The sequence below is a fragment of the Fomitopsis serialis genome (assembly GCF_022376445.1).
Source record: "Fomitopsis serialis strain Sig1Antser10 chromosome Unknown B0H18scaffold_13, whole genome shotgun sequence".
Lineage (NCBI taxonomy): Eukaryota > Fungi > Basidiomycota > Agaricomycetes > Polyporales > Fomitopsidaceae > Fomitopsis > Fomitopsis serialis.
The window spans coordinates 250,596-266,557 of NW_025954973.1; the positions used below are offsets into that span (position 1 = coordinate 250,596).

General features: G+C 54.4%; 9 protein-coding genes across 9 annotated transcripts; 3 read left to right on the top strand and 6 right to left on the bottom strand.

Moving 5' to 3' along the window:
* Window positions 1-816: 816 nt before the first annotated feature.
* B0H18DRAFT_872176 (uncharacterized protein) lies at window positions 817-1,635 on the bottom strand (the record flags this gene model as incomplete). Its single annotated transcript, XM_048040206.1, has 2 exons — window positions 817-1,245; window positions 1,297-1,635. The coding sequence occupies 2 exons, from the start codon at window positions 1,633-1,635 to the stop codon at window positions 817-819; spliced, it is 768 nt and encodes a 255-aa protein (XP_047896712.1).
* Window positions 1,636-2,162: 527 nt separating this feature from the next.
* On the bottom strand, window positions 2,163-2,888 carry B0H18DRAFT_820131 (uncharacterized protein; the record flags this gene model as incomplete). Its single annotated transcript, XM_048039289.1, has 1 exon — window positions 2,163-2,888. A coding segment is annotated over one exon (726 nt), but the record flags the coding sequence as incomplete, so codon positions are not given.
* Window positions 2,889-3,188: 300 nt separating this feature from the next.
* Window positions 3,189-5,505, bottom strand: B0H18DRAFT_85427 (uncharacterized protein). Its single transcript, XM_048039634.1, has 10 exons — window positions 4,626-5,505; window positions 4,535-4,570; window positions 4,451-4,483; window positions 4,270-4,404; window positions 4,118-4,207; window positions 3,982-4,065; window positions 3,841-3,927; window positions 3,690-3,779; window positions 3,341-3,638; window positions 3,189-3,280 (listed from the first exon to the last, which is right to left on the bottom strand). The coding sequence occupies exons 1-9, from the start codon at window positions 5,118-5,120 to the stop codon at window positions 3,453-3,455; spliced, it is 1,236 nt and encodes a 411-aa protein (XP_047896714.1). The 5' UTR covers window positions 5,121-5,505; the 3' UTR covers window positions 3,189-3,280; window positions 3,341-3,452.
* Window positions 5,506-5,605: 100 nt separating this feature from the next.
* B0H18DRAFT_989563 (WD40-repeat-containing domain protein) lies at window positions 5,606-7,848 on the bottom strand. Its single transcript, XM_048044956.1, has 9 exons — window positions 7,440-7,848; window positions 7,251-7,383; window positions 7,057-7,198; window positions 6,927-6,992; window positions 6,603-6,865; window positions 6,529-6,551; window positions 6,387-6,477; window positions 6,259-6,329; window positions 5,606-6,206 (listed from the first exon to the last, which is right to left on the bottom strand). Exons 1-9 carry the CDS (start codon window positions 7,710-7,712, stop codon window positions 6,042-6,044), a joined length of 1,227 nt encoding a protein of 408 aa, XP_047896715.1. The 5' UTR covers window positions 7,713-7,848; the 3' UTR covers window positions 5,606-6,041.
* A 459-nt stretch (window positions 7,849-8,307) lies between these two features.
* On the top strand, window positions 8,308-8,772 carry B0H18DRAFT_1116287 (uncharacterized protein; the record flags this gene model as incomplete). The annotated part of the gene is made up of 3 exons (XM_048033407.1): window positions 8,308-8,390; window positions 8,439-8,697; window positions 8,755-8,772. The coding sequence occupies 3 exons, from the start codon at window positions 8,308-8,310 to the stop codon at window positions 8,770-8,772; spliced, it is 360 nt and encodes a 119-aa protein (XP_047896716.1).
* Window positions 8,773-9,097: 325 nt separating this feature from the next.
* On the bottom strand, window positions 9,098-10,152 carry B0H18DRAFT_85523 (uncharacterized protein). The gene is made up of 6 exons (XM_048039643.1): window positions 10,138-10,152; window positions 9,787-10,058; window positions 9,488-9,730; window positions 9,364-9,429; window positions 9,197-9,306; window positions 9,098-9,128 (listed from the first exon to the last, which is right to left on the bottom strand). Exons 2-5 carry the CDS (start codon window positions 9,975-9,977, stop codon window positions 9,204-9,206), a joined length of 603 nt encoding a protein of 200 aa, XP_047896717.1. The 5' UTR covers window positions 9,978-10,058; window positions 10,138-10,152; the 3' UTR covers window positions 9,098-9,128; window positions 9,197-9,203.
* On the top strand, window positions 9,787-11,330 carry B0H18DRAFT_989577 (uncharacterized protein). Its single transcript, XM_048044957.1, has 4 exons — window positions 9,787-9,968; window positions 10,138-10,240; window positions 10,291-11,090; window positions 11,157-11,330. Exons 2-3 carry the CDS (start codon window positions 10,170-10,172, stop codon window positions 10,877-10,879), a joined length of 660 nt encoding a protein of 219 aa, XP_047896718.1. The 5' UTR covers window positions 9,787-9,968; window positions 10,138-10,169; the 3' UTR covers window positions 10,880-11,090; window positions 11,157-11,330.
* Window positions 11,331-11,369: 39 nt separating this feature from the next.
* On the top strand, window positions 11,370-12,616 carry B0H18DRAFT_989579 (uncharacterized protein). Its single transcript, XM_048044958.1, has 4 exons — window positions 11,370-11,566; window positions 11,624-11,923; window positions 11,986-12,267; window positions 12,320-12,616. Exons 2-3 carry the CDS (start codon window positions 11,732-11,734, stop codon window positions 12,250-12,252), a joined length of 459 nt encoding a protein of 152 aa, XP_047896719.1. The 5' UTR covers window positions 11,370-11,566; window positions 11,624-11,731; the 3' UTR covers window positions 12,253-12,267; window positions 12,320-12,616.
* A 1,060-nt stretch (window positions 12,617-13,676) lies between these two features.
* B0H18DRAFT_85665 (uncharacterized protein) lies at window positions 13,677-15,066 on the bottom strand. Its single transcript, XM_048039658.1, has 3 exons — window positions 15,047-15,066; window positions 14,371-14,980; window positions 13,677-14,315 (listed from the first exon to the last, which is right to left on the bottom strand). The coding sequence occupies exons 2-3, from the start codon at window positions 14,796-14,798 to the stop codon at window positions 13,697-13,699; spliced, it is 1,047 nt and encodes a 348-aa protein (XP_047896720.1). The 5' UTR covers window positions 14,799-14,980; window positions 15,047-15,066; the 3' UTR covers window positions 13,677-13,696.
* Between the last annotated feature and the right edge of the window lie 896 nt (window positions 15,067-15,962).

Here is a 15,962-nt window from a genome sequence, read left to right on the forward strand (position 1 = left end):
GTGGCATGGCGTTCCCCCCTGTGGGTTCCGCTGCTGAACCTCTGGGAGATGCCTTACTGGACATCTTCGCCAGCAGCGCGGATGATAGCACTGATGATTGGATTAACCGTGCTCTGGAAGAGTTCGTGATACAGCCATGTACCGCGATTACGTTTTCATATATTCTAATTCCTAGGTCTCGGCCTCACCTGTCCAGAGCGCAAACTCTTCTCAGGGAGAAAGAGGGTTTCCTGGACACTTTAAACCGCGAGCATGAACATCTTCTACAAGAGAACTCGCACAATGCTCGCTCTGTCGATTCTTTACTCCGACGCATGCTATCTGCCGGAGACGAGCGTGAACAAGCGACAACCACATGCGAAGGATTGGCCAGACAACTGGCTACGCTGCGCACCCGGAGTGCACGTTTGGAACAGCATTTACATCGTATCGCCCATGAGGTGAGTCAGTTGGCGGCGGGTACCGATACTGCTCATAACGAGTACTATAGCAGGCTGCCGCCCGGGAATAAAGAGACATTGAAGCCAGTGTCCATTTGCCACCTGTTCCAGGTATTTCCGAGTCAACAAACATATATGTACTTCCCTGTGCTTTGCCTCCCGTATCCGTTAGATAGACCGTACCCCTTCAGCATACAGATCAATCGATTTGCATGTTCTCGGAGAACATCGTCTGTGTGCCTTCCTCTCTCTGGCGACCTCCTGCGGGATTCAATTGACCGGCTACCAGCTGTCGATGAGCGAGGTTGTACAACTTCGCCGTCCTTGATAAACACCACGATATCAGTACGCATTAGTAGGAGCAGGAAGAACAAACCTACTCTCTCACGTCCTGGCGATGCATGAGTGCGATGTCTTGAGAGATAGGTTTGAGCCATTTCATCTGGAATTCGTCGAAATTCAAGGTCGCTGCATAACAGTTCTTCGGGAGGCCGCGGATCGGCGGGCGCAGACTGTTCCGTCTTCCATCCACACGAAAATGAGGCCAATTACCTTCCGATGCAGAGAACCCTGCCCTGTAACGGACCCAGAGGTGAAGCGAATCCAATTCGCGCAACCAGACGAGCAACGCTGGCGAACGCCATTTCACATTCTTGATGAAGTAGGTGGCCTGTCCCTCTCCCAATTCGTGATCTGACTCGTCCGAACTCATTCCGTGTACTCCTAGCGCATCTACGAGATCGCGAGCACGGGGTTCGATATCGCTCAGGACGTAAACTGTGATAGCCCGGCGCTGAGCAAATAGCTAAGAATTAATGTCAGAAGCTTTTCAGCTAGATATAGTGTGCACACCCACTGTGCGTTTGCGCTCTTGTTGTCGAACGTGGCTTTGTTGAGAGGCGAGAGCAGCAGGATCCTTCATCTGATCTTGATATTGCTCACGGAGGCGTTGTGAATGACGGATCCATGCGGATCTGACGACGTCCTCCTTCTGCAGGCCAGGATGTTTCGCCATGAAGCTTTGTGTAAACACATCGGCCGCAGATAGGTTCCAGGGTGAACGCGGGGTACCAACGACGTCGAATCGGAAATCTTCGTCCGTACAGCACAGACGCCCTCGACGAGGATCGAACTGAGCAACTTCAGCGCGGCTTGGAACATCGCGAAAAGGCGACTTGTGATTGCCGCGTTTCATGAGCAGAAGACCGTGAGCACGAATGAGGGCCTTCATTGGCAGATGAGTCACCCAAAACATCGACGGTATCTGGCATGTAAGACCTACCATGAAAGCATTGTGGCCTTCGACGCGTGGCTTGTTTGGGCGATAGTTCTTGGGAAGTGGTAGGTCGTCCACATCCATCTCATCGTCGCCATCCGCACCGGTGTCTTGCATGCTATTCGCGGGTCCCGCAGTGGGAGCGTTCGCTTGCAACACACCTGCAACGGATGTCTGGACGGTCTCTTGTATTGTCGTACGAAGGAATTGAGACATCGAGTCAAACCTGTTACTCATGGTGTCATACATCGCTACCATATCCTGGCGCGTGATTGGCGTTAAGTCGGATCCTGTGTGCGAGCGACCGGTCGGTTCCGCTGAAGAAGTCTGGGACCCCAGTTAATCACGGCTGAGACGATGCAATGGAACCTTACGTTTCGCCGCCGGCTACCCTCAGGTGAGTAATGTTCTCCAGGACGTTGATTCAACTGCATGGTACGAACAGCCGGCGGAGGCGCAGTTGTCTGTAATCCCGGAGAAGGAGGGTACATCGACGGCCATCCCACATTGCGGTTTGGCGTCGTCTGTCGGGTTTGGTCCTCGGTGGTGGGTGGCGGCGGCGATGGGTTGCGCGTGGCACGAACAGCCGGCGGAGGCGCAGTTGTCTGTAATCCTGGAGGGGGACGGTTCATCGACGGCCGGACGCCATCGCGGTTTGATGTCGTCTGTCGGGTTTGGTCCTTGGAGGCGGGTGGCGGCGGCGATGGGTTGCGCGTGGCACGAACAACCGGCGGAGGCGCAGTTGTCTGTAATCCTGGAGGGGGACGGTTCATCGACGGCCGGACGCCATGGCGGTTTGATGTCGTCTGTCGGGTTTGGTCCTTGGAGGCGGGTGGCGGCGGCGATGGGTTGCGCGTGGCACGAACAACCGGCGAAGGTGCAGTTGTCTGTAGTCCTGGAGGGGGAGGGCTCATCGGCGGCCGGACGCCACGGCGGTTTGGCGTCGTTTGTCGGGTTTGGTCCTCGGAGGCAGGTGACGGCGGCGATGGGTTGCGCGTGGCACGAACAACCGGCGAAGGTGCAGTTGTCTGTAGTCCTGGAGGGGGAGGGCTCATCGACGGCCGGACGCCACGGCGGTTTGGCGTCGTTCGTCGGGTTTGGTCCTCGGAGGCAGGTGACGGCGGCGATGGGTTGCGCGTGGCACGAACAACCGGTGGAGGCGCAGTTGTCTGTAGTCCTGGAGGGGGAGGGTTCGTCGCCGGCCATCCGACATTGCGATTTGGCGTCGTTCGACGGGGTCTAGAAGGCACCTGACTTGGATTACTCGGTTGGGTTTGGTCCTCGGAGGCGGGTGGCGGTGGTGATAGATTGCGGGGTCGTAGAGGGATCGTCGACGGTGGCTTCTCAAACATCTTACGTATGTGAATCTAAGGGTAGAGATAGTCAGCATGAGAGCAGCCAGATCCACAGCGGAGATCATTACTGTGCCACGTTTCATCGCATCCGAGTTGACAGAAGAGGACGCTGTGCTTGCCGCAGCCTCTCGTGCTTTGCCCTTGTCAACTGGACCAGCCTTCACAGTGCCCGAACTGTTGCCATCGGAGGATGCACCATCGATACCAGACTGGTGGCCATGCATACCGTGTGAGCAAATAATGTGGCTGACGACGATGACACACAGTACCTGGCCGCTCTGAGTCGATTCGGGATTTGACTCCGTCACCACGGCACCGCTGCCCGTGGGGATATCAGCACCTTGAGAATTGCTATGGCTCTGCGAACGTACGTCAACAGACTTAATAGGAGATATCGTGAACACGAACGAGTTGACCGGCGCGATCCGGCGCGTTAGGATCCGATGTCAAGTCTGGATTGTCCATGGGATCGTCCACATCCACGGTACTAGGCCTAGGGGTAGACTCTGTTGCGACGTCATCACGCTTCACGGGATCATCGTCTTCAGACCAGCCATGAGTCTGTGCCTACATGCACAGGAGTGAGTAGGCGATGCTAGAGACAATAGTGATACGGACGGTTTGACCACTTGAACCCTGGACAAAAGTGTTTGAGGGTGCAACTGGATCACCCATGGGATCATCCACATCTCCAACGACGCCATGGGTCTGCGAGTGCACGTATGATGAGCTAGTGGTCGACACAGGAAGTTCAGATAGTACACGCTACCTGGCCGCTGTGCGTGGAATCCGGCCCCAACGCCGTCAAACCGGTTTTCGTGGAACCAATGTCTCCGGAGCCAACATCGCTCGATGCCTATATACATGACGAGTCAATGACGGACATAGAAGATCTTGGGGACAAGGCTACCTGACCACCGCCCCCAATGTGAGAGTCCGACGGCACGGCGTGACTGGTCATGGGATCGTCAACGTCTGCTATGCGTTCGCTATCCTATATGCTTAGAGAATTAGAGGGACAACGCGTACAGGAGCTGATAGCCTACCTGGCCACCAGAATTCGACCCATTGTTGGAAACCGAAGCTCCAAGATCATCTGTGCGCTGCTCGGCAGGATGATGGGGATGCTCCCTGATCTAGAAATGGCCACCCGAGCGTGAGACGAGGTCAGCAACGTTGACGGACCCGAGACACGCACCTGCATGAGCCTCAATTGTGTTTCAACTTGGGAAGTCTCCCCCGGCCCAGACGTATTTGATGTCTCTGACACTTCCATCTGGAACGCGAAGTCGCCCTCAGGTATCCCTTTCGACGACGGTTCTGCATCTTCGGCCTACAATGCATGAGTACACATAATCACTACACACCCCAATACTGACTTTGGACGGTGTGTCTGAACTCTGAGGTTTTATCTACTGCCCGTCAGATACATTCTTGCCCATGGAGTATATAGTGAGACGTACCCAAGCTCTGATCTTCTTCAGCGGACTTTCCATCATCTGAGAATGCAGTGAGCATATAATATATGTTACAAAATCCGGAACGCTAACGCACGAATGCGTAGGGTGACCTCTGGTATAGCTGCAACACAGACCGATCCATAGGTTCGAGGGGGGTCTCAGACCGGCTTCCTATCGTATAAGTGTACCCTCCTGTGGTAGGAGAAGCAGACGATGACCCGACGTCTGCCTTCTCAAGAGGCGCAGCGGTTCCCGTGTCTTCAACCAGCGCAGTGGAGGCCTTGGTCCTTCGACGGCTCACTGGAAGCGATCTGATTGATCGCGAATCCTCTCTGGCGGTGTACGACTTCGTCTCGACGAGAGGGTATAGCCGGGTAACCCCGCGTTCGTCTCGAACACGTCCCATCATTACGTTGTCGGGAACGTGTGGACGCTTCTGGCCTTGAGTGTGAGATGCAGAACCAGTGGCAGGATGAGGGAGACTTGCGTCGTCTGAGGGAGAGGGCGCCACGGGAACCTGCGTGTCGTTGGTACCAGAGGTCGGGTTGGACCCAGTCGCCGGGATCTCATTCGACTCGGTACTCGACATGAAGAGGGAGTGGGGAAGTGATGGTGGAAGGATTCTGAGAGCACGTTTACCGCCATCCTTCGCCTTTGTACCTGAGGAGCCCTTTGTGCAGCGGCCAAGAATGGGCCGTCCGCCACACAACAGTACTATGCAACGTGCAGCACGCGACTTCGGCGCCCTCGATCAGTGGCGTAGTGGTGATTATCCTGACGGAGGGACATTAATGGTCTCGCGGAGACAGCCAACTCACTGGGATAACGACATTCAGGGCCTCCGGCGGCCGCTTGAATCGGGTACTTGTCCATTTAACCTACAGCCGCGGCGGGAAGCATGAACAGCCTCCATCTCGGACGCATACCAAACGACGCAATTAGCAAGAGTCTGAGGCACTGACACGCGATTTCCAGTCATTCTCAGCACCTGACGTACGTTCGCATCCAAAGCGTCTGGCACCCGTGCGCGCGAAGCGCTGTGAAGCAAGTGCGCGAAGCTTCAAGCTGCTTCATAGGTTCATAGACGCCGTACAGTAAGGAGGTCCGAATGATCCCCGGGGACTGAGCGCTGAGCAACAAGACCAGCCGCACAAGCAAGAGGACTCGTAGATACATACACAATCAAGGCCTTATATACAAGGATGACAGAACGGCATATTCAGAAGGAAAGAAGAGCGTACAATCAGGTGGACCTGAGCAGCCCGTAGTTCGGAGAGGAAGATGATGTTACGACGGTGGCAATCTATCATAAATGTCCAGAGGCAACTTCAATGCCGTGAGTGCCTTCGCTGTAGCCCACGCGGTGATAGCTGCGTAGCATCCGGTGATGGTACGGATTGTAAAGTCAAACACGATGCCGATCATGCGACCCACGTCAAGGAATACGCCGCATAGCCAATACGAGAATCGCACGACCTATGGGAGCATCTGAACGTATGAGAATGGGTTCTCAACCATAATGACACACCTGTATGACTGAGAATTGGACTACTTGGTTCCATGGGATCAGGAGGCTCATCCTGTAAAGTGCCCAAGGAATGAGTAGTGATACCACCGTCACCACGATACCAGATACGATCTTCTGAGTATCGTCAGCCGATAAACAGGGCATAATCTAAATGATATAGTCAACTCAAATCGCGTACGTCAGCAGTCGAGCAACGTACATGCCAACTTCGCATTAGTACTTCATATAGTGTTGCACGCGCAATGATGTACTGGGGCGTCGAGAGGCCAGCTAATAAACACTTCAATTAGGTATAAGATTGATCAGTGTCTTTGACAGACGACGCACCAATCTTTGCGCGCCAGATCTTGATATAGGTCTCAGCGCCCTTGGAAGCTGCTCCTGTTGCGACATATGAGAACTCTCCTCGTTGACATCCCTGGTCATGTGCATTACATCCGACTCTGATAGTTCGTATGAGAATACCTACGGTCACGGCGACGATCGTATCACCTGCCAAGCAGTGTGAGAGGAGCGAACAACTAGAGCAACGACATAGCATACCATCGTGTGGCAGTTGTTGGAAGTAGTCACCTGATGCCGTCTCCCATATACAAACTCTCCCCGTAGACGTTCCACTGATGACTGCCCGACCGTGATGCAAAAACGCGACTTGCAGAGCAAGCTTCGAGTCGGAGTGCGTATCAAACAAGTATTTGAGCATTGGATGAGGCGACTCTTTCCCTTTGATCGCGTATTGTTGCAGCCCGTCTTGAAAGTTGTGCACAACGATCTGACGGTAATCCGGGCTGATCGCGGAGTGACCACTAATTTCTCAATTCAGACATGAAGAGTACACAGGCATATGTCGATCAGACTTCTGCTCACATGGCATAGTCCGTCGTGGGCGGGACGAGGCGCCAAATTGACTGCCGAGTTGATATGTCCCAGCAACTACAACCAAAGGCGCTGAGTACTGAACAGCTGAACCACGACTCAGAACAAATATGACGCTCACACTATCCCATGTGACAGATAAGTCACGATTAGCTGTCCTCCGGCTTCGTTGAACTTCAGTGCGACTGCACGGTACCGTGGATCGTCCATGTCGGTGTTAGCCGCGGGTTCGGGAAGCCGCATACTTGCACAGGCGTATTGATCTAGCCCAGCTGTGAGCTCTTCGTAGATCAGGAAAATGAAGACATGCTTTACTTCTACTGATCTCGCGCGTCATATGAACTTCCGGACCAACCCCTGCGGCGAGCAAGCACGAAGACGGGTGGAAGTCAAGACAATATATATGTGATCGCACTCCGAGGTTGATGTCATAAACTCCGTAATGTGCCTTAAACATTGTATTAGAGCAGCAAGCGACGAACTCCGTTGTTGGGTAACACATACCATTGAAAAGCCATACACTTGCTGAAGGGAACCACTTTCGCAGGCAACGATCAGTGTCTCTTCCCAACGAGGATGCCAAAGCAGGGAATCGACGCGGCTTTCGAAGGAAAACCGGTAGAGACTTTTTCCTGAAGGTACATTCCAAATGATGACCGACCGATCGTCAGAACCACTCGCTAAATACTGGCTGTCTGGTGAGAATGCCAACACGTTAATAGTACCAGCATGACCTCGCGTCAAGGTGTGATAATGCACATAAGCCGTGGACGACATAGGGATGTGCGAGCGGCCAGAACTTTCGCGGTGAGACGGGACAAGGATCAGAGGGATGGATCGTGGAAGGAGGGAGGAGGGCGGATTGTTCACGGTCCAGGTGGCAAGCCTTGCGTCCTACATGCGCGTACCGACAAGCTTAGTCACAGTCACGAAGTGCTAGGCAGAAAAAGTTGCGACCTACAAACGCGGATTCCTTTTCATAGACCGCTCGAGGCCGATCTGAGATGTGCAGTCGGTACGTACTGTGCCACCCAGCCACGTTCAATTCATATTATTACCAGTGGCACATTCGCCTTTGTCTGACAACCACTCAAATGCACGAACCTCACGCGAGGATGTCAATCCTCTTCGTAGCGACGACTCGACCTGCGATATGCTTGCATCCTGCCCTATTTGTCTCACCAAAACCACCGCTCAACAGGGCCCAAACATGGCTGCATTAGCTGTCTGTGGTGAGTGATCTCGTCCGCACTTCGTCTTCCAGCATTGTGAAAGGCGACGGTCAGGGCATGTTGTGTGTCTCGGCTGCATCATAGCTATTGCCACTCGCGCACGTATTCCGCGATGCCCTCTTTGTCGCGAGGTATTCCAAATGCCCGAAGACATTGTCCCGATCCAGCCCACGTTCGGAGGCCAGGTCTACAACGCCGATCTTTTCGGCAACGTAATCCGCAGGTTGGTTGGTTTTCTTCCAAGCCCATCCTTCACTAATCTAGCGTACAGGATGCTCGTTCAAAGTGATCTGGAAAGGCAAAAGATCGAGAGGGATCGCGAGCGGCTCACACAGTCGAATGCGATGCTCACCAAACAGATAGCGGCCCAACACCGACGCACGCAAGCGCACCTGGAGTCTTTGCAGAAGTCGTATCACAAGATCCAAGAGCTGCACGCAGAAGCCGCGGGGACCTGTCTGCAGATCCAAGAGGAATTCACCGCTATAGCCAACACGGTCCAGAGGATTCACGATTTAGGAGGTAGCGCGGTATGTGAACACGGCTACGACACATCGTGTACTCTGCTTACGCATCGCAACGAATAGGAACATCGTATTCTCTAAGTTCTTTGTCACGACAGGACTGTTCTCGTGCGTCCGAGCGTCATCACAACCGATGATACGTCTCATCCCTGTAGCTCGCATACATCAGTTTAGTTTCGTAATGATGTCATGCGATGTAGTTGCAAGCCGTACCTTACAAAGAACCCATGTTGGGGATGCGCTCGCTCGGTCGGAAAACTGCGACTAAGGGCCCACTGGGAAGCTTCGGAGCGTGTATGTCAAGCCATGAGGCCTAGATATTGACGTCTGAAAATCATTATATCAGATCTGAGATCTGGATGTGACGGACACGGCCCACGGGGGAGATTCCTCTAGAATATGTCGAAGTGTAGGATCCCAGCCAAATCATCCCCTTTCTCCGGTCACGGCTCGTAAGGGCCTAATTCACCCATACATTCACTCAAATACTCGACACGATACTCACCTCAAGATCAGTAAGTACTGGGTGAACCATCAGGATGGCAGACATTCGTTGACGAGTCGTCGTCCTGTTCTATTATCGTGGGATTCAGGCTGATTGGCCAATGAGCGATCCTGCCACCGTATGCCTCGTGAGTTCCTGCTTCATGACCTGCACGTTGTATATAGTGCCTTTGTCCACAGCCGCCGGCCAGAGACCACAAAGGCCCATGTCCAACGGTCCTCTTCCCCCTACTCCTTCGCCCCGACGTTCAACTCGCCTCATGAGACAACGCCAGAATAGCGGGTCACGCACAGCTGCGGCCAATACGCCCGCAAGGGGGCGTGCTCTGGCGAAGCGAGCTCAGCAGGTAGGTTCCCTTTGTCTCGAGAACACGCCGATGCCTGAGCAACCCACAGACTGCAGACCGTTCGCGCCCGTCGTCTGCGCTCGATCCTCTCGAAGACATAGAGCAAGGACAGGCCGTGGATACCACCTCTGGGTCCCGTCAAGGCCGTCAAACGGTATGTCGAGCCAAAGCCCATTGTTCTACAGTCGCTGACGACTCCTGCGGTCAAAGGTTAACGTCAAACGCATCATGCTCGGTATCATACCTATCGTCGCCATCGCTTACTACGCGGTGTTCGTCAATCCCGTCTTTGAGGCAATCTCGACGCCTAGCTGTGTCTTTACGACCCCCCAGCCGTCTGTCATGTGCTTGATGGCAGATATCGCCTTCTGCACGGTGCCCGGTCAAACCATCCATACCGATGGTTGCCAGCATGTTCCCGATGGCCTGGAGCATGTCCGCATGAGTGATCTGCTCGAGTTGACCCAGGTACAGAGGTCGTGGCTCGCGTATTTGGGCAGCAGAACCCCGCAAATGCTTGACGGCGCCACGGACGCGTTCCTTATGGCGCGTCAGGTGCACGGTATCGCACGCACTTGGGACGAAGTCGACCCACACTTCGATCCCTCCGATTCCTCAATCGCCTTGATGGAACAAACAAAGAACATGACACTCGTTGTCATAAGGCTCAACGATGCGGTAGCTGCTGCTGCGACTGAGTGAGTGATCAATGATTCCTTCATGGCGACGTCACTGACCAGTCCACCAGCCTTGTTGCTATGCACGAGGCGGCAACCAGATACCTTCACCGAGCGGTACTCTCGTCGATGATCCCGTTCATACCCGCCTTAATGCCGAGCCGATCCTGGATCGCAGCTCAGCTCTTCAAAGCGACTTACAACTCGACGGTGATGACGTCGGACGGATTGTCAACACTCGCCGGATCTGCTCTATCTTCCATCCAGGACCTGCGAAACGCAAGCGGCATCCTCCAGGACAACGTGAAGCAGTACTGCTCTACTGGACCGCCTGTTAGAATGCCGTTTGGGCACGTACCTCGACACGCCTTCCTAGAGCTAACGTGCGATCGGCTCGTGGCGACAACGGCACTGGCTGATGAGTATTTGCATGCTTGTGGCACCGCCGTTGCCCAGTTGACCTCCGCCATCGACCGCACGCTGTTCGAGATGGCCGCTTTAGAGATGAAGGTGAAGCAGCAAGTGAATTTGGAGGCTGTTTCGGACGTACATTCATGGATGGTCGAATTCTATCAAGCGGAGTACTTGCACCTGGATGACCTCGTACGCGCGGGAGAGACGGTGCCGACCTCGGGAAAGTACATGGCGATCGTTGCTTAGGATTTGCGCTCTCGTCTCTTCTGTTCTGTGATTCTACCCAACTTGTGTCCCTTTCATATTTTCTGCGAATGTTTGTGCTTCGTGTACGATATTGATGAGTCGTTTCATCTGCGCTGCTGTTATGTATATACGACTCGACTACTTACCCTGCGCTTGATGCGCCGGTCTTCAATTATATGCGCTCGCGATACGTATCGCGAGGCGTTCGCATCTATGTTCGGTGAGCATGCGCTCAGTTGAAATCATGGATGTCAAGAAAACGTAACAGATTACTAACAGACCGTGAGATGCACAGAAAAGAGGGAGGTGTGCGTCGACCTAGCCGCGCAAGTCTAGATCTGGAGGGAGGTATACTCTGAGGTCGTCGCCGCGCGCAGTTTCACTCGCGTGGTGCCCGCGACAAGACTGCCATACTATGATGATACTATACACCGAGTCCGTATTGACCAAGTAGAGAGAGGAGATACAGATGGGCCAGACCACGTAGTATAGCGGATCCAGGGCATGCACGTGTGCGCGAAGGTTGGGAGGACCGAGTCCGGCGCCTCCGAGCGCCTCCTCACTCCCCAGATTCAGCCGCCCGGGGCGCGTGGCCGCAACTTCTCGTCGCCCAGCCCCTTACATGTAATCAGTCGTGTGTGCGGATGAGTCTAAGAGAAGTTCGGGGCGGAGACGACGATAACCTTTGTACGTACTCCCTCAGCTGCAGATTGTCGATATTTTGATATGCGCCGTTCGCGGTAGTGTATAATAGGACGTCGTTTGTGCGAGCGCTGAACGTCCTCTGCTCGCACTGCCCTCGTCTCGTCGGTGTGTTCGCTCAGTCTTTCACTCTCCGTAACACTGGATCAAATGCTCGCGTATGATGCCATCTACTTTCCCGCTGACGGGCGACCTCCATGTGTAGTCTCTCTCAAGGCCACTCCGCTCAGCACGTCCGTCGTTGATCAACGATGGCCTTTCCAATGCGGTTGCATTCCCCACCCGGAGATGTACATGGAGAAAATCGCCGAGGGCCTTGTATCTCGTTCGTGGCGGTTTCAGGTATGCTATCTCCGTGAAGCCATAGACATACCCTTCTCATACTAACATCGCTCTCATCGTAGATCGCCGACCGCCTCGACTGCATGAACAGGACTTTTGCGACGCCATATGTCATCTTTTACCCTACTGTCTCGCGGGATGGCATGCCGTTCCGCGTCAACAAATGCGCAAAGGAGCTACATGACGAACACTTCGTAGATGCCAGAGCCTGGCGTGGAGATATCATCGTCGCGAAATTCCGTGATGAGGCATGCAGTAGCATGATGGACGCCTCGATGGCCGACTTCCCCATTCTGAAGATTTGGCTGTCCCAACGACCCGGGCCATGAGGCCTTAGATGTATGGTACGCCATATGGTGAGATAAAGTGGAACATCTACTTACATCTGGTGTCAAGGTACCTCGGAATCGTTGGCGCTGCATAGTATGTCTGCCTCGATAACTGTATTTCACGCAGTCTGTTCAATCCGTCCAGCAGCCTGCGGGAGCCTAAGAGTAGCCGTGCATTGCGACTGTATTCTCACTCTCGCTTACGCTTGTAATCTGTAACCCTGCTTTCCATCGCACGCGTTCGATGGCAAAAAATGAGGGCATCGACCTGGGGAGCTGTCTGTCGGACGGTGGGTGAGGTGTGATTGCGGTCTGATGCATGCTGCAGCGTTTCGAAGGACAGCCTAGCTTCTATCTCGCCTACAGCCCACTCAATTGTTGCCGTACTGAACAAGTACCGAATGATGGGAAACAGCGTGTCGTGCCAAGCGGCATACCAGAGTACGGCGAGGAAATCAACATTGCGTCTCCACGTTAGTCTACATCCTCTGACTCTCTGCAAGCTCTGCTCACTACTGGTTCTTGTTGCTACATCCTCCAGGTACGGTGTCTTCAGACAAGCTTGTGATCCGATGGTCCTGTGTGGCACTCGGCGGGTCTGGTGGGTCTAGGCATAGCATGTACGGGAAGGCTGGTACGCATGCTCTCCTGACGTGAGAAGGCCTCACCTGCTGACATCTGATATGAACCCGCAGCACGCCGCTCAATTGCATTCTCTGAGGCCGGCCTACTAGCATGTGACAACGCAGAGGCGGGGAGGTTGTAGCCGAACCGCGTCAGGGCGCCGCACAGCTTGCGCACGTCGGTCGTGCCGGAGCGGTCGCGGTCGAAGTACTAGTGGCGGTAGACGTCCTGCCAGTGTCATAGCGTTCAGGAGAGGAAATAAAACCGACCGTTTTTGCTGGAATGGACCGGTGGTCTTCCACATTGGGACTAGTAGTAAGTGACCTTCGCAAGAGGCTGTCAGAAACCGCGTGGCGATGCTCCCTCAAGACGCTAGCGTTGATCACTGCCCAAGGGACTATATCGACGCATATACTTATCACGGACGCGGACGTCCTCGTCAGTAGCAACCATGTTGCGCTCGCCTGCATATTGCGCTTATCACGGTGGCGAGAGCAGCGGGGTCTCCCGCAAATAGCTGAGTCAGAAGCGCGAACAGATGGTTGGAACAGCACGGTCTAGGCGAGAGGCCGGACAAGGGCCTCATCGTACAACCTTAATCTTCGATCGTATGGCGAGCACGCCGTCACATATACACAAGTTTTAAATAGACGCGGACGTATATGTTATAGGCAACACAAACACGTAGACATACGTATGACATGGCAGGAGACACAGACAAGAGACGCAGGCCGACGGATGGAAGAAACGGGCGGGAACCACAACCCCCGCCGCTATTGAATCATAGCAATACTTACCTGAAAACCGACGCCAAATAAATTCAGTCCTTGCTCAGAGCAGGATGGATTGCTCCGGCACGGGCGTTCCGCACACGCTCCAGACCTTTGGCGAGCATCTCGAGCACAACCTCAGTTGATGCGCCCTCGGACACCAGCGCGCCCGAAGCCACCATGCGCAATTCCTCCACATGGCACTGCATCGATTCCAAAGTGCCCTGGACAGCCTGGACGTAGCGAAGGGCACGCATACTGTAATCCCCGATGCTGTTGAGTATGCCCACGTTGTGAGCGAGGTGGGCCAAGGACTGGCTTCGACTCTGACTACGGAGCAGGGCCCAGACGGCACCCAGTTCACGTTTGGCGATGTCGACTTCGAGCTTCTCCTGCGCGACCACGTGCATCGCCGATAGAAGATCTTCGTCGAATACCGCAGCCTTGGTCAGAGAGACCATTGTGTACTGTAAGAGATCGCGGAGTACGGCCTCGTACGTGGATAGGGAATGCACGTAGGCATCGGTGATGTCGGCTGGATATGAAGAGGATGCAGGGCATGTATCGGCGCCGATCCCCATCTGGCAAAGGCGTATATCGAGGAGGTCACCGGTATGTGCAGACGAGGAGCGCAACAGGCGAGACAGGTGATCATTGGTGGACATGATCCTGCGATGATGCAAGTGAGTGAAACCCTTGGAAGAAGGAACGATACGGGGCTTACCTGTCGAACCCGGTCCCTATCTTCGCAGCGAGATGCTGAAGTGCACGATTGAGGTCGAGTGCATCATCAGCGAGCTTCTCAATCGCGGTGGACAACTGGCTGCGGTGCTCGAGACTACTGGCGCGGACCAAAAGAGAGAGATCGATGGCGGCAATGCGGGTCTCGAGCAGATCCGCCATAATGTTCGCATTGGCATCCGTCTGGTTAAGAACGTTCTCCATTCCGGATATTTGCGCGCCCAACAAAAGCGGAAGGGCTGCCCATGCGGTGAGGTTGGAGTTGAACACGTCGCAGGAGCGCACGAGAGACGAAACCATCGGGTATTGACAAAGACCGCGCATGTGCCCCCACATGAGGGTCGCCATGTAGACGAGAGCGTAACCCGAGACAAGCAGTTGGGACAGAATGCGGAACGCTGAGCGGAACATTGCTGTTACACTCCGCAAACGTTGTACAAGAGCAGGCGTTCGCGTGGGCGTGTGTCGGTGAGAGGCGGCAGAGTGATTGCAATAGACAAAGGATAAGAGACTCAGACGGAGAGGTCAAAGACAAGGGTCGCGGGCCGTCGTAAGTGCGGAAACAACTGGTAGAGAACGTCGCGCCAATGATGCTACCGTGAACAAAGAAGTCAGGGGACGTCAGAATTGCTCTCCGCCCAAGAGTCTCAACGCCATACCACTAGGTTGACAATAGCAACGACAAAGTGCAGACGAAGATGTAGTGCTCTGGGACGCTAGAAGAAAAAAGACCAAGGGTCGTCAGAGGCAGCATCAGGACTAAGTTTCACAACGCTATACTGACCGATTTGCAATGTCACTCCCAGCCTCGCGCCGATGGGTAACTGATGATGGAACTGTGCACAAAAACTCAGAGGTCGTCAGACGCGGTAGTGACAAAAATTCGCGACGCCATACCGGCTGTTTGGCACTTGCAGTGTTGAAGCACAGAAGAAGGGCGAGCGACGGCGCCACGCCGCCTGCGGAGAGGCCTGCGATGTTATGAGGGTAACGGGAAACTAAGGCGCTATCAGACAAGAAAGGGCGACACCATACTCGGGGATTGGCCGTGACGATGTAGACAAAGGAAAACCCACGTCACGCTGGTGGTGAGGTCTGCGCACGCGAAGACAAACGCCAGAGATCGTCCAAGATGCGGTCAGCGTAAAGTGACGGAGACGTCGTACCGAAGATTGGGCAATGGCCCGGTGCGGAAAACGCACGGCTGAAGCTGGTCGTGCTAAGGGGATGGTCGCGGACTTGAGTAGACGACGAAAAGAGCCTGGGCAGCAACATCGTGTGAGGCAAGTGCACAGAAGAGACATCGAGGCAGTTTGGCAGGTTGATCAGTGGCATCGGATGAAGAAATGAGCGTGGAGGAGAGTGAAGAGTTGAATGAACGTGGACGTCGGAGGTAAACTATTGTGAAGAGACGTGAAGCATTGCCTGACCGCGCTCCAGAACTTGATATCTTGCAGTGACGTGCCGATGCCTCAAGGCAATGATGCTGCAAGACAATGGAGACGACTCTCTAGCTTGCAGAGGACATGTTTCTCTAGCTCGCGGCGGGTAGGCCGCCACACTACCACACGCGCC

What these genes read in the sequence shown, in the direction of transcription:
- B0H18DRAFT_85427 (XM_048039634.1), bottom strand. Translation starts at nt 5,120, where the DNA reads ATGTCGAGTACCGAGTCGAATGAGATCCCGGCGACTGGGTCCAACCCG. An exon ending in TGAAGAAGATCAGAGCTTGG is followed by an intron (nt 4,484 to 4,534) that starts GTACGTCTCACT and finishes GACGGGCAGTAG; the next exon opens with ATAAAACCTCAGAGTTCAGA. An exon ending in ACATTGGGGGCGGTGGTCAG is followed by an intron (nt 3,928 to 3,981) that starts GTAGCCTTGTCC and finishes TCATGTATATAG; the next exon opens with GCATCGAGCGATGTTGGCTC.
- B0H18DRAFT_989563 (XM_048044956.1), bottom strand. Translation starts at nt 7,712, where the DNA reads ATGTCGTCCACGGCTTATGTGCATTATCACACCTTGACGCGAGGTCAT. An exon ending in AAGTGTATGGCTTTTCAATG is followed by an intron (nt 7,384 to 7,439) that starts GTATGTGTTACC and finishes ACAATGTTTAAG; the next exon opens with GCACATTACGGAGTTTATGA. An exon ending in TATCTGTCACATGGGATAGT is followed by an intron (nt 6,993 to 7,056) that starts GTGAGCGTCATA and finishes CTTTGGTTGTAG; the next exon opens with TTGCTGGGACATATCAACTC.
- B0H18DRAFT_85523 (XM_048039643.1), bottom strand. Translation starts at nt 9,977, where the DNA reads ATGCTCCAGGCCATCGGGAACATGCTGGCAACCATCGGTATGGATGGT. An exon ending in CGGGCGTATTGGCCGCAGCT is followed by an intron (nt 9,430 to 9,487) that starts GTGCGTGACCCG and finishes GTCGGGGCGAAG; the next exon opens with GAGTAGGGGGAAGAGGACCG. An exon ending in GCCGGCGGCTGTGGACAAAG is followed by an intron (nt 9,307 to 9,363) that starts GCACTATATACA and finishes ATACGGTGGCAG; the next exon opens with GATCGCTCATTGGCCAATCA.
- B0H18DRAFT_989577 (XM_048044957.1), top strand. Translation starts at nt 10,170, where the DNA reads ATGGAACAAACAAAGAACATGACACTCGTTGTCATAAGGCTCAACGAT. An exon ending in GTAGCTGCTGCTGCGACTGA is followed by an intron (nt 10,241 to 10,290) that starts GTGAGTGATCAA and finishes CCAGTCCACCAG; the next exon opens with CCTTGTTGCTATGCACGAGG.
- B0H18DRAFT_989579 (XM_048044958.1), top strand. Translation starts at nt 11,732, where the DNA reads ATGCTCGCGTATGATGCCATCTACTTTCCCGCTGACGGGCGACCTCCA. An exon ending in CTCGTTCGTGGCGGTTTCAG is followed by an intron (nt 11,924 to 11,985) that starts GTATGCTATCTC and finishes CTCTCATCGTAG; the next exon opens with ATCGCCGACCGCCTCGACTG.
- B0H18DRAFT_85665 (XM_048039658.1), bottom strand. Translation starts at nt 14,798, where the DNA reads ATGTTCCGCTCAGCGTTCCGCATTCTGTCCCAACTGCTTGTCTCGGGT. An exon ending in ATAGGGACCGGGTTCGACAG is followed by an intron (nt 14,316 to 14,370) that starts GTAAGCCCCGTA and finishes GCATCATCGCAG; the next exon opens with GATCATGTCCACCAATGATC.